Below are 15,771 nucleotides of genomic sequence, written 5' to 3'. Positions count from 1 at the left end.
TACTAATGTGTATGTGTATATATGTAAAGGCCCAAAACTTAATTGAATGGAAATATTGAATTAATAAAATAATAGTGGAAGTAATTAAGAGTTTATGATTTACATTTTTTACATAGTAAATTAAAATACTTAATAGAGTTATAGGAAATGTCCATTTAAGTAAATTAAAATACATAAATATAAATGTAACTAAAATTCTATAGGATTAACCTCAACTGCCCAACTCTGATAAGATGCGAGAGACAACTTTTAGCTGCTAACTTTTTTACTGTTCAAGATTCGGATATTGATTTTTTTGATCTGAAATGGTTAAATAAGAAGAATGACCTACACTAACTCAATAAGAATATCAATACTTAACACCGATAAGGAAAATCAAATGTTGGTAAAAATCATAAAACAACCAACAAAGTTACTTTTTTCTTTTAGGTAAATTCATTTGATTAAAAAAAAAGTAAGTTTCATACTCAGCTTTAAATTCCTAAATTCGACTTGTGAAGACAATAATCAAAATAACAATTCATGATACATTCCAAAGAACAATAATAGTCAACCTTAGCTTTTTACCTACCTACCAGTACTTTTAAGGGTACATAGGAGTTCTCCCTATACGTGGACCCAACATCCAATTTATTAATTAACTGATCATCCCATATCACGTCCGATAATGAGCGTCAAACATACCACCGCTTCAATACCTTATCCGGTATGAGGGTGAACAAATACTTCCTAACCCCTTCTGGTATGGGACTTCCCAGCCCCGTTCGACTGAGATAATATCCACATTAGAGTTCGTCATATGCATTGGGTCCGTACACCCTTTCCCATAATACCCGGTAAGCATTTTATACACATTTTCACATCATCAATCAGCCATCAATTACACACAACCATCTTATTCCATATTTACAGAACAATAGAGCGGTAATTATACAGGTAATCTAAATAAATAAATTAACAACTAAGGGAGACGTAATCAAGGCATTTATTGAAAATCAATCAATAGATATGGATAAAAACGGTTGAGAAAACTAATAAACAAGAAAGTAATTAAAACTAATAAATTAAAATACACGAAGTAACGGTAAGCAAGTAAAGCAGTATAGCAATAAATATGCCACACAGATAAGGTAAAGCAATTATACACTAACCAATTACCGGCTCCACTGGTGACCTGTGTTTAATTAATAAGGGATTTCTAATATTTATAAAATTTATCATTATTATTTATTAAACTTTAATTAACCGTAATGAGAGAAAATTGTGAGTGACTCTTATCCCGGGTCGGTGTTCGAAACATTGTCATTTTTACTACACTTTTCGACAGTTCCTGAATTTCTTTTATTTTTTATGTGAAAACCAAAAATACACATTACATATTTCGAAATACCCCAAAAATGACAAAATAAGTGTTTTTAAATTTTTCTGACAGATTTAAGATTCTTGCACAGTGTCGCCACCGTACTCTGGCGCCAGCTCCGCCACCCACAGCAACTTCTCCTCTCGGCCTAGCCAGTTTCAGCCAAAAACCTGTAAAATTTAAGGTTAGGTGGGCTTTGTTAGCTGGAAAAAGGGAAAAACTGAAACTCACTAGCATAGGGGTTTTTCGGTACGGTGATTCCACCGTTTCTTTCTTGCGGCTGGGAATTTCCTTCGGTCAACCTACACTAAAATCGTGTTCAGAATTCACTGGTTGAAAGATTAAAGAGAACGAAAAGCGGAATCGGGCTCAGAGGAACTGTTTTTTGGTTACAGCCGTGGCGACTCGACCGAGCTCCGCTCTCGATTTCTAGGTTTTCTTTCAGCTTAAAATAAAATTTTGAATTGAAAGGGCAAAAAAACTCACCTCCCTAGGGTCGGCAGCGGCTATGGTGTGGAGATGATGGCAGTCGGTTTTCCTTCCGCCCGCCCTTCTTCTTCTTCTTTAGCGGGGTCACATGCAGCTAGAGTTAGGGTTTCTAGGATGCGATGCTTATATACCCTCTCTGCGTCGATCTGGACCGTCCAAGTAGCGACACGTGCCCCACCACTAGCCGTCAGATCGCTCTAATTTAGAGAATTTATAATTTCATTTTAATTTAAATTATTGAGAAAAAAATAAAATGGGGAGGAAATTGAAAATATTTTTGTGGAAAATTGGTGAAATTTTGAAGAAATGAGGTGTTATTGAAAGAAAATTTGAAAACAGGAGGCAAAATCGTATAAAAAATATTTTGATCACGTGGGACAGCCCAGTTAACAGCCACAGCGAACCAGAGCATGCCGCGTGGCAAAACACATTGATATTAGTGCAACACGAGTGATCTACATCCCTGGAGATTTGATGGCCCTGATCACGTCCCGCGCGCACAGACAGTTTAGATGCATTCCCCCTTTTAGGCGCAATCGTACGGACGAGATCAATTGCAATGAACAGCCAAGATGTAACCACGCAATTGACCTAAACAAGCAACGATCGAATGGCTCTCCTTGCTCTATGTCGACATGAACGGATGGCCCAGATCGACGCGGGATGGGTGTTTAAACATCGCGTCTCAGGGAACCCTAAACCAAGTCGTACTTGCCCTCGTCAAAGAAGAAGAACCAGATGCTAGAGAACTGACCCCTGGCTGCCGCCGCTCTGGAGCCACCACCGACTATCAAAAAAGGTATAATTTCCTCCTTCCCACTAGGAATTCGATTCCAAGTCTCCCTGCGGCCATATCGAAGTAAAAGGGACAGTGGGTGAGCTAGAAACCCCTTCAATGAGCCTCTTCCCATTCCCCATTTTATATAATTTTTTGACCATTTTTTTCACCTTCTTTTCCTGTACAGGTTAGCCAAAAAAAAAAACCACAGCCGCAAAGATGAACTGGCGGATTCGCTGCACTCGGAGACCCCCTCACCGGTAGGTTCGGGTTCTTTCAATTTTCTATGCAACTAGGGCCTCCTAACATATTTTTTTACTGAATTACGTGTCAAAACTGGCCAAAATTTGCCAGATCGAGGCGAATCACTACCATGGAAGGTAGAGGTGTTGGCGCATGGTATCATCTCCGTGCAAGAATACTTAAATTGGCCGAAAAGGGTTTTTAACACCGATTTTGGGTATTTAGGGTATATTCAATATACTCATTAGGGGGTGTAATAGATAGCACGACGTTTCGAAATATCGATTCGGGTAAGAATTTCCTACCCTATTCTTTGTTACGGTAAGTTGAGGCATAATGATGGATAATTTTGTGTTTTGTGAAAATTAGAAAAAATCCTAAAAATGATTACAGGTCATCAGTAGAGTCGGAACCGGTTAGTTCATATTTGTCCTGATTCTTTGTTTATTTTTATGTATTAACTGAATTATTTACTATTATATTGTGCGCATTTAAATTGATAATTTTTATGGTCTTCTCGATTGTTGGTTATTTGGCTCCTCCTGCATTATTTATTCGGTATTGTGGTTATTTAGTTATTCGGCTATGCTAAACTATATTGCTTGCTTAGGTGTCGTTTGAATTAATTTGTGAATATGGAATGAGAGGTTGGTATGCGTTGCTGGTTGTTTGAATTATGAGAATCTATATAAATAAAAGTTTGCTGGATATCCTTGGAAAGAGTGGACGAACCTGGTTCATAGAGAACTCTACCGTGGGCATTACCTCAATCGAACGAGACTAAGAAGTTCTAAATCGGATGAGTTTTGAAAGATATGATTTACCCTCATATCGGACGGAGTATCTAGGCGATGGTATTTTTGGCGCCCATTATCAGACGGGGTATACAGTCGAGTTAATTGTCAAATCTTGATACTGGGTCTACAAGTAGAGGTATATTACTATGGACCCCCAATAGTCCTAGTAAGTAGCTTAAAAAGGAAGATTTGATGATCTTATGCATGAAAAGGAAATATTATTTGGATATTCGTATTCATAGATTGATTTTGGAAAAAACCGTAATAGTAAGTATCGGATATAACATTTTAAAGTTAAATATATTTTCTTAAGCAATGGCTCCATTAGTTACTTTCTGATTTTTACCAATTTATTTTTCGTATCAATGATTAATGTAATATTCTTGCTGAGCTAGTATATCTCACCTTTTTACTAATCATTTCAATTTAAGAAGACCAAAATCCAAATCATGATCAGCAAGAAAGTTGTGAGTAGTCCTCCACCCCGACTCCCTTCAGGTGCTAGTGAAGGTTACCCTTAAGATATCTATTTATGATTTTTTTTTAATTACTGTTTGTCCTTTTATGAACCATCCTAGAAGGGACATTCCCGTAACTCTATTTGTTATTTTAATTTATTGTGTAAAGAATGTAAAACCTAACATTATTATTCAATTCCGCATTTAAAATATAAATTCATTTCTTTTGAGTTTCGCACCATTACAGTTGGTATCAAAGCCACATTTCTTGAAATTATTCCTTACACAAAGACTTAAAAATACTAAATACAAACTGTTGTTCAACCCTTTCTTGTGAAATGCAGGTATAAGGAAATGAGGAGAGAATGGCCCCACTAAACTGAACTGCCTGGGATAGTTCGCTTCGAGAGGATGTTGACCGACTCTTTGAGATGATGAGAGACTCATCTTTGCCCACCAGGCCTAAGAGGAAAGGAATAAGCTACCTTACCTTCCCCCACAGCCACAATTTGAGCCACCCTTACAACAGGAAGATCTGGAGCCACCCCGGTACAACCCTGCTCCTTTACCGTACCATTCGGCACCACTACAATACAATCAGGTGCCTCAACTATATCATCTGGCACTGTCACAGGGCCACCCGGTCCCTCTACAGCACAATACAGTCCGTCTTCCGTGAGATTTAGTTCCACCCATGATGGACCCAGACTACATAGAAAAGTACAAAAAACTAAACTCATCTACCTTTGCAAAGGTATCCTTTATCGAAGTGGTAGAGTATTGCTTAGTTGAGAGAGAGAAGGCCTTCGCGACTTTTAGGTTAGTTCCTAAACATAAAGTTGTATTTGTCACCTACATGCTCGTGGGAGAGACAAGTAGTTGGTGGCAGTCCGTTTCAGTCACTTGGGAATAGTTTTCGATGACCTTCAATGCAGAATAACTCCTAGAGCACGTTCAATATTTGAAGAAATGGAGTTTGTGCACCTAGTCCAAGGTGATATGATTGTATTAGAGTATGTTTGAAAGTTTCTAGAGTTCAGCCGGTATTTTTCCGAGAGTATGATGGATGAAGGCATGAAGGCAAGGAAGTTTGAATTGGGTCTCCGTCCTGAGATCAGACAGCAGTTGTACGTATTGGAGCTCAGAATCTACTCACCCGTTCTGGCCAGGGTATAATTAGTAGAAAGGAACCTTCGTATTTTTTCTCCAGTAATGGAAAATTCCATACCTCCGATTTTACACCGCAGGCCAGCACCCCCTATAGCAATTCGATATAACAAGAGGCCTAGGCTAGTGACTCAGGCTTCTCCTCAAGCTTTGGCAACAGGACATAGTAAGATTTGTTAGTACTGTGGCAAGGATCATTGTGATCGATCCTATTATCGTCTCAGTAGTACCTACCGCATATGTAGGAGTATCCAACACTATGCGAGAGAGTGCCCGCGAAATCAGAGTCAAGTCAAACCTCCTATCCATGACAGAACTTACAACTTCACCCAGCAAGATTTTAAAGCTAACTCGGACATAATACAAGGTACGTACACTAATTATGATCACCTTGCACATGTTTTGATTGATAATAGTGCTTTATATTCGTTTGTTTCACATGCTTTAACACAAAACTTGAATGTATTACCTGAGAGACTTGATTCTATGTTGTTTGTGTCTATTTCTGAAAGTAGAACACTACTAGGGGAGGTTATATACAAAGCTTATATAATAGACATGGTAGATAGAAAACCAAGTGTGAACCTGATACAGATTGACATGGGAAACTTTGATGTAATTTTGAAAATGAACTGATTAGTAGGGTTTTACGCCACCGTAGATTGTTTTTACAAAAAACTTGTAGTCAACTCTCCTTAGAAGAAATAATTTACAAGTTAATAAAAGTTTTGAATATTATTCCCTCATAGTAATTTTCTTATTATATAGCGCTTTAACTCGACTGTCTTCTCTATATAGGTAAACTTAAGTAAAAAATTTTCATTTATGATATTTCAGTAGTATGAAATTTTTTAGATGCGTTTCTTAATAGACTATCCGGACTTCCAGTGGAGAGAAAAATTGAGTTCACCATAAATCTTCAGTCTGACAACTAGTCTGTCTCAGTTTCCCCTTACCATATAAGTCGTGTTGAGATAGAAGAGCTGAGAAAATAGACTAATGAATTGTAGGATAATGAGTTCATCTGACATAGTGTGTCCCTTTTGGGTGCTGGAGTCACATTTGCAAGGAAAGAAGATGAGACGTTAAGATTATGTATTGACTACAGATAATTGAACACAGTCACGATCAAGAACAAGTTCCATCTTTCCAGAATTGATGACCTTTTTAACTAGTTGAAGGCTGTCAAGGTCTTCCCCAAAATAGACTTGCGTTCGGGTTACTATCAAGTAAAGATCAAGATAGAGGACATTCTCTAGACAGCCTTTAGTACCAAGTACGGACACTATGAGTTCCTAGTTATGTTATTTGAACTAACTAATGCACCAACCATTTTTATGGATATATTGAATAGGATTTTCAGACAATTTCTAGATCAATTCGTCATTGTCTTTATCGATGATATTCTGCTCTATTCAAAGAGCAGAGAGGAACACATTCACCACTTTACTCAAATTTTGCAAGTTCTCAGGGAAAAGAAATTGTATGCAAAATTGAGCAAATATGGGTTCTACCTCGAGTAGACCACCTTCCTATGGCACATTATATCAAGGGATGGAGTATCAATGAATCCTAAAAAAGCTGAGGCTATACTCAGTTGGGAGAAATGAACTTCGGTTATAGAGATTTGTAACTTTTTTAGAATGATATATTATTACTGCAGGTTTGTGGAAGGATTTTCTAACTTACCTACTCCTTTGATCTAGCTCACAAAAAAGAACATTAAGTTTGAATAAAACGAGAATTGAAAAATGAGCTTTACAAAACTCAAAAATAGGTTGACTACTGGACCCGTGTTGGCTTTACCGAGTGGGACAGGTGGATATATAGTATATAGTGATGCCTCTTACCTGGGGTTAGGTTGTGTTCTAATGCTGTATGAGAAGGTCATTATCTATGGGTCCAGGCAGTTGAAGAGTTATGAGAAGAGTTACCCCACTTATGAATTAGAACTTGCCGCCATTATCCACGACTTAAAGACCTAGCGCCACTACTTGTGTGGGAAAACTTTTGAGATTTCTACTAACCATAGGAGTTCAAAGCATATATTCACTTTGAAGGATCTCAACATGCGTTAGAGGTGTTGGATAGAGCTCCTCAAGAACTACAATTATAATATTTTGTATCAGCTAGATAAGTGTAATGTGGTGGCTGACGCGCTCGGTAAAAAAAATGCAGGTATGTTGACTCACTTAATGGTTTCTAAATGCAGGTAATAAGGGTTGCACAACAGATATGACTTCAAGACTTGAAGAGAGTTACACGTTTGCCCCACCTAACTGTCCAACATAAATTGATCTGGAGAATGAAGGAAACTCAATAAACCGATTTCACCCTAGGAGCTCTCAGGAAGGATGTAGAACAGGGAGTAAATCTAGAATTCCTAGTCTCTGCTAATAGGTTGCTCAGATTTCAAGACAATGTATGTGTTCCAGATGATAGTGAACTGAAAAGGAACATTATAACAGAGGCTCATAGCTCAAAGTTCGTCATACATCCCGAAAATACTACAATGTATCAAAGTATGCAGCCTCAGTTTTAGTAGAGCAGGATGAAAATAAAGATAGTCGACTTTATCTCCAAGTACCTTGTATGTTAACTGGTTAAGGAAAAACATAAATGCCCAAGCAGGTTACTTCAGCCATTACTTATCCTAGAGTAGAAGTGGGAACATATCAAAATGGACTTCGTGACATGGTTGCCTAAGGCATGGTCAGGACATGATGTTATCGGGATAATTATCGACCGACTTACTAAGTCTTCGCACTTCTTGCCTATCAAGATGACCAACCCCTTAGACAAGTTAACAAGAATAAATATTCAGGAGATAGTCAAGTTATATGGAGTCCCGATGACAGTGGTATCCAATAGAGACCCTAGGTTAACTTCTCAGTTTTGGTCTAGTTTTCAGCAAGCCATGGGAACGAAATTGTCCTTTAGCACCGCATTCCATCTTCATACCGATGGACAATCAGAGAGGACGATTCATACCCTGAACAATATGCTCCGAGCTTGTGTTCTATACTTCATAGGCCATTAGGATGATCATCTACCTTTGATAGAGTTCGCCTACAATAACAACTATCAAGCAAGCATCGACATGGCCCCGTATGGGGCATTATATGGCCGACCTTGTAGGTTTCCGATCTACTGGGAAGAGGTGGGCGATAGAAAATTTTTCAGTCCAGATCTTGTTGAGGAGACTACTGCCAAGATAGTTAAGATCAGGAAGAACATCCAGACAGCTCATAGTAAGTAGAAGAGTTATACGGACACCCAAAAGAGATATTTGGAATTTAAGAAAGACGATCAGGTGTTTCTTAGGATCACCCCTTCTAAGGGAATCAATAGGTTTGGCAAGAGGAAAAAATTAAATCCCCAATTCATTGGGTCATTTTAAATCTTAGATATAATTGGTAGGTCCAACCAAAGACTAGCACTACCTCCAGCGCTATCCAGAGTCTATAATGTGTTTTATGTATCCATGTTATGCAAGTACAACCCGAACCTCTCACATATCCTGTCCCACAAGCCTATTTCACTACAGAAGAATTTATCCTATGAGGAGGTACCGATAGACATTGTAGACTAAAAGAGTAGAGTATTTCACAACAGAAAAATTTCATTCATCAAGATCTTATGGTAGAATCAGACTTATAAAGAGGCCACATAAGAACTAGAATCAGACTTCAGAGCTCAGCACTCCCACATGTTCGACTGACTGAGAGGGTGATAAATTTGAGAGACCAAATTTTTCTTAAGTGGAAAAAGTTGTAATATCCGAACCCAAAAATCAGTCCGGGATAATCTTTTTTATTTATAAAGTTATATAAATAATTAATTTAATTTTTATTTAAATTAATTTAATTTAAGTTATTGAAAAAAAATGAAATAGGGAGGAAATTGAAAATAATTTTGAAAAAAATGAGTAAAAGTTTGAATAAATTGGGTGTTTTTGAATGAAAACTTGAAAATAGGGAGCAAAATCATAAAAAGAGAAAATTTGGCCATGTGGGATGGTCCAATCAGCAGCCATGGCACACTAGAGTATGCCACGTGGCAAACAGACGCTGACATCAGTGCCACACGAGCGATCCACGTGTCTGGTGATCTGACATCCCCGATCACGTCCCACACGCATGAACGACTTAGATGCATTCTCCCTTTAAGCGCGATCGGACGGACGAGATCAATTACGATAAATAGTCTAGATTTGATCACGCAATAAGTCTAAACAGGCAACGATCGGATGACTCTCCTTACTACATGTCGACGTGAATGGATGACCCAAATCAATATGGGATAGGTATTTAAATATCGCATCTCAGAGAACCCTAACCCTACCTACACCTGCTCTCTCCGGAGAAGAAGAACCAAACGCGGGAGAAGGAGACTGACCTCCAGTCGCCACCACATCGAAGCAACTGCCGACTGCAAAAAAAAGGTAAAATTTTTCCTTTCCTGCTCGAAATTCAATTCTGAGTCTCCCTGTGGCCACATCGGAGTAAAAAGGACAATAGGTGAGCTAAAAACTACAGACAAAACCCAGTGGAGCCACCGTAGCCAAAACTCTAAAACTCCTCCAATGAGCCCCTTCTCATTTCCTGTTTCATTTGACCATTGTGTTCACCGTTCTTTTCTATATATATTGGCCAAAGAAGAAACTATAACTTCGAAGGAAAACAGATGGAGCCGCTGCACCCTGAGATCCACATGCCGGTAGGTTCAATTTCTTTCGATTTTTGGCCAACCAAGGCCCTCTAACATATTTTTCTGCAAGGATACGTGCCAAACCGACCAAAACCAGTCAAATTGAGGCAAATTGCCGCTTTAGGGGGTGGAGCCAGCGTCGGAGTGCGTTGGCGCCGTCATTCCGGAACCCTAAAATTTGCCGAAAAAGATTTTCAACACCGATTTTAGATTTTTAGGGTATTTTTATATACGTGACGAGTATTTTGATTACCACAGAAAAAATTCAGAGAATTCGAGACCCGTTAGGAGGTGTAATAGATAGTACAATGTTTCAAAATACTGATCTGAGTAAGAATCCCTCACCTTATTTACTGTTACAGTAAATTAAGATTTAATGATGGATAATTTTGGATTTTGTGATAATTAGAAAAAATTCTAAAAATAATTAGAAGTCACTAGTAAAGCCGGAATTGGTTAGATTATATTTTTACTGATTTCCTTTTTATTTTTCTGTAATGGCTAAATTGCTTATTATTATATTGTGCGTTGGTGGTTGTTTGGATGATGAGAATCTATATAAATGAAAGTTTGCTCGGTATCTTGGGAAATGGTGAACGGACATTGTACATAAGGAACCCTACTGAAGACATTACTTCAATCGAACGGCGCTGAGAAATCCTATACCATAAGGGTTTTGAGAGATATGGTTTACCTTCATATCAGACGGGGTATCGAGGCAATAGTTTTTTTGGTGTCCATTACCGAACGGGGTATGGAGACGACCGGATTAATTGTTAAATCTTGATACTGGGTCCACGAGTAGAGATATATCCCTATAGACTCGCAGGAGTCCCAGTAAGTAGCTTAAAAAGGAAGAATTGTTGATCCTATGCATGAAAAAGAAATGTTATTTGGATATTTATCTGCATAAGTTGATTTTAAAAAAAACTGTAATGGTAAGTATCGGATAGAACGTTTTAAAGTTAAATGTATTGTCTTAAAAAAAGGCTCTGTTAGTTGTTTTCTGATTTTTACCAACCTTCGATTTTCTGTATCAGTGATTAGTATTGTATTCTAGTTGGACTAGTATAGTTCACCCTTTTATTAACTATTTTATATCAATAATACCAAGTTCTAGATCCCGATTAAGAAGAGGATTGTTAGTAGTTCACTTCCCGAACTCCCTTTAGATGCTAGTGAAGGTTACCTATAGGATATCTATTCTTTTTTTTTTTAATTATCGTTTGTCTTTTTATGAACCAATCTAGAAATAACATTTCTGTAGTCTTATTGGGTATTCTAATTTACTGTGTAAAAAATTTAAACCCTAAAATAATTATTCGTTTTCGCATTTAAAATATAAATTCATTTCCTTTGAGATCTGGGCTATTACAAAATTAATCTGGACCGCATGATCAGATTAAATTTAACTATTCGATCACACCTAAAGAGAAAACGAATTTAGGTCGTCCATGCGCGCGGGAGGAGGTTAGGGCACTTGGATCCACTGGCACACTGACCGCCCGCGTGGCTTCCCATATAGAGGCATGGACGCGTGTCTGCCATACAACGGATGGCAACCGACTGCGCTGCTAATGTGGCAATCCACGTGGTCAATTTTTTTTATTTTTACTTTTCCCTTAGTTTTTTAGATTTATTTTTAAATAGATCATCCTATTATTTCTACTTTGACCCTAATTTTTAAAAATGTTTTCAAATACATACAAAACATAATTTTTTTAAATTTTTAATTTAAAATTAAAATAATAATTTTTCAAAATTATTATTATTAAAATTTAATTATCTCGAACCTTATTTCCGGACCCAAGTGTTACAATATATATATATATATAGTTCTTGTTATAATCATAGGATTTTATGTTAATACATTTAAAGGGCTTAAATTTTTGTTATCTGTTTTGGTTTTAATAGAATGTGTGCATGTAATTTACAAAACCCTTGATTGTTTTAATCATGGATTACTACTAGTTAATGGCTCTACTTAACACCATTCTCCTTTACACTCAACAACCTCTTCCAAAAACACACTCTTGTTGCATTAGTTAATATCTAGAGTTATACTATGAAAAAATGTTTTAAAAAATAATTAATTATCAAATGCTACAATCAAATAATGTAAACTAATATAAATTCCCACTAAATGCTATTACTGTTACAAAATTCAGAACATAAATGCATACACTTATTGAGACTATCTGCATCAGTTGACAGTTTCTTTTTTTCATTTTATATAAAGTGGTGTTATTTTTTTATGTGTTACTACTTGTGACATGGTATAATTGTTAGTACAATAGGTATATACTATTCTACTGTTTGGATAATAAATTTTAATCTTACACTAATTGATAATTTTTAGGAAAAAAAAAAAAAACTCATGGAAGGAAAATAACAATTAATCGTTGGATTTTTTTAATTTATCATGTAAGTTTATATATGTAAATTATTGTGCATAAAAAACTATTAAATTAATTGGACACGGTTAAAAGTTATCTGATACGGTCAATTGTATATTGAGTCTTAATGCATTAAATTAAAGTGTAGACTTTATTTGTATCTATAAAGACCAAATATGTAATTTATAATTTTATGACGGGACAAATTAAGAATATAAAAAATTAACAAACAAATTTACTTATAAATACACAGTTATGGTCATCAAATTATACGTAAAGTTTTTTTGTTATGATGTCTCATCACCAAAAATAGAGATATTAAAATAACTTAAAATACTACGTGCTAATTTGGAAGATCTAATACAGATTTCTTACGCTATAAACTAAACACAAAGATGATTTATTCTTAACAACCACATTTCCGGATATCTAAATTCCTATGAATAATATGTTATATAAGTTTTGAACTAGATGGGCCTACTGATTTGGGTTTTTAACACCCGACCCGACCCAACTTGACCCAACACTGAAAAAACAATTCTGATTGTTCTTTTTATTATATAATCAATTACAAGTTTTTCACACATTATTTAGAATAAAAATTACACAGATAACATCTAATTAAATCAACCAAATCTAAAAAGTCAATTTAATTAATTCAAATATATAAATCCGATAACTGAATAGATTTTTGAATGTTTTGATTTTAGGGAGAACTAAACAATAACATAAAATTAGCTGTTGAATAATCTTTTTCTTTTTTAAAAAAAAAAAAAAGTTTGTATTAAATAAATTAATCTATCAATTAGCTCGGTAAAAGAGAATTAATGTGAGGTGTGATGGAAATATGAAACGGTGGAAGTTTTAAAATTTGACACTTTTGGTGTTAGGTTTTTCAATTCGAAATTTATTTTGACAACGTAATTAAAATATTAATTAAGTTTACAAATTTAAAGAGAATTGAAGGATACGCCCATCGGAGCATTAGTTAACTGGTTTAATTAAACACTCTGATACTGAAATTGCCAAAATAAAACATATCAAAACGAAAAATATAAAAATGAAATTTCCTCTAATAATAACAGTAATAATCAAATTTCTTCTTTTATTATTATATATAAACTAAAAAAGATTATATTATTATTATTATGGTATTATAAGTGAATATTTTTATTATAAAATAATAATAATTAAAAGTAAATAAGTGTCCGCATAATCCGGGAGTTGTCTCCGAAATGTTGAAGAAAATGGGGAAATATTTTTAAGGTAATTAATTAATCAGTCAAACTTTTTTAAGTAATTTACATTCAAACCCCAACTTCCTTTGTCTTGAAAGAGAGAAGAGAAATACACAAAATATGTCAAAAACATTTTCTTTTTTATTTTTCAAAAAACAAACATTATATATAGATCATGGGTCGGTCAATATTACAAAACATGAAAGACCCCACCAAATCATATATATTCTAACCACCATATCTTGGAACTATGACTTCTTTCAACTAAACCTACAAACACCCTTCCCCCCTAATTACGATCTTGGACGAAGAGCATCGAACGGCCCGTGTGCGACGGCAGTTGTTGATCCCCACGGATTGATGGGAATCGAACGGTGGTGGGTGGGTCCAACCATCTGGATAGGCCGCGCTTCTACGGGAGTTGATGCGGATGCGGATGCGCCTGATGGTGGGACCGCAACGCGCTCACATGACGGACACATGGTGAGAGTCGTAGGTGGGGTCATCTGCATGTAGAATTGCGGGGAGAGTTTCAGTGCTCTCAGTTCTTGTACTTCTTTCTGCAACCGCCTGTTTTCCTCCGTCAGATTTTCACAGCATCTTTTCAGAAACTCGCAGTCCACTTCCGTTTGCTTCAACTTAGTCCTGTGCAAAACACGTTTTAGTGAATTGGACCGACCCAAAAGGGTATTATGGTAAATTAATTGTCAAATGACTAGAATACCCTTCGACACGAAGAAAAATCTCACCTTGCCCTTCTGTTCTGGAACCAGACCTCTACTTGCCTGGGCCTCAATCCCAGCTGTTTGGCCAAAGCCAACTTTTGCTTCTGCAGGCGTAATAAAAGCCAACCATTTGTTACTTAAATTACAAATATACCCTTCCTCGGAAATACACATCGAAAGCACGGGACTTTTTCGACCCGGCTGTTTGTTTGTTTGGTTGCCGAGAAAAACTCAAGGAAAGTGCACCACTTTTTCCTCATTTCACTCCCTCAAGTGGGTCAGGATTCAAGATCCGTACCACCGAAAACCCATTTCCCTCAGTTTCTCGCCAACCAAACAGACGACGCGAAAAAAATATATATATACTTACCGGGTTGAGAGTGTTGTGCTCCTTGAAGCTCTCCTCGAGGATCGCAGACTGATCTTTAGATAGCCTGAGCTTCTTTCTTGATGTATCACCGTCTTCTTCATCGCTGATACCACGAGAGCAAGCTCTCTCGATTTCATTATCCTCTCCGTTACCTTCTCGCTCGCTTCTCTTGCCGCTGACGCTAGATATGGTGCTGTTGGGAGAGGATACGCCTGCTTCCTCTTCACAATCTGTGGTTGACGGCAATCTGTTAACGTCTATTCCACGGAGGAATGATCTTGTCTCCGCCCGGCAGGCCTCGGAGTTTGGATCTGCATGGAAGATGATGGAATTAGCTACAGAAATATCAATGACTCGTTAAAAATAATTGGGGGTGATTGTTGTTAATATTGATTAGTTGTAAAAAAAAAATGTGTAGAATCAAAAGGGTTAAGAAGTTTGAGAGGTAAAAAGAAAACGATAACCAAAAAGTAGTGATTAGAGAGAGAGAGAGAGAGAGAGAGAGTATGCATATGTATATATACCTGAAGGTGAGGAGGAGAAGGGGAGATTCCAAGAGGGCTTATTGAGAGGTAAGTTAGAAGGGGGAGGAGGAGGAGGATGAGCAGAGGAAGAAGAAGAAGAAGAGAGAAGATTAAGGTGGAGAGGACGAGAGAAGCTCAAGGAGAGACTCAAACCCAGATCTTCCTTGTCAACCATCATTTCTGCAACTGGGTTTAAGCTTGTATAGTGTATGATTATTATAAGAAAGAGAGAAGGAATTGGTTGTTGAAGGAAAGTAAAGGAGTTTTATAGGTTTGAGGAGGTGAGGATAAAGGAAGTGAGGGGGGAGGGAGGTTAATATATATATACAAGTGCAAGTAGTGGTGTGTAAGTTGAATGATGACATGTTGTCAGAAACCCAATTATCTCAATCATGGCTCTTGCCTCCCCCCTCTCAAATAATACCTAACTCTACCCATTTACCTCTTTTACTTTCTAAAATAAAAAATAACCAAATAAAAAAACATTATTTTGATTTAAAAAAATGAAAGCCAAGT

The 15,771-nt window shown here is 36.7% G+C and overlaps 1 protein-coding gene across 1 annotated transcript; it reads right to left on the bottom strand.

Moving 5' to 3' along the window:
* Positions 1–13,757: 13,757 nt before the first annotated feature.
* HAT1 (Homeobox-leucine zipper protein 4 (HB-4) / HD-ZIP protein) lies at positions 13,758–15,563 on the bottom strand. The gene is made up of 4 exons (XM_022037937.2): positions 15,256–15,563; positions 14,732–15,042; positions 14,386–14,465; positions 13,758–14,281 (listed from the first exon to the last, which is right to left on the bottom strand). Exons 1-4 carry the CDS (start codon positions 15,431–15,433, stop codon positions 13,930–13,932), a joined length of 921 nt encoding a protein of 306 aa, XP_021893629.2. The 5' UTR covers positions 15,434–15,563; the 3' UTR covers positions 13,758–13,929.
* Positions 15,564–15,771: the final 208 nt, after the last annotated feature.

Source organism: Carica papaya, chromosome 4, assembly GCF_054855325.1.
Source record: "Carica papaya isolate Zhongbai chromosome 4, ASM5485532v1, whole genome shotgun sequence".
Taxonomy (NCBI): domain Eukaryota; kingdom Viridiplantae; phylum Streptophyta; class Magnoliopsida; order Brassicales; family Caricaceae; genus Carica; species Carica papaya.
This window is presented reverse-complemented; position numbering and strand designations above follow the sequence as displayed.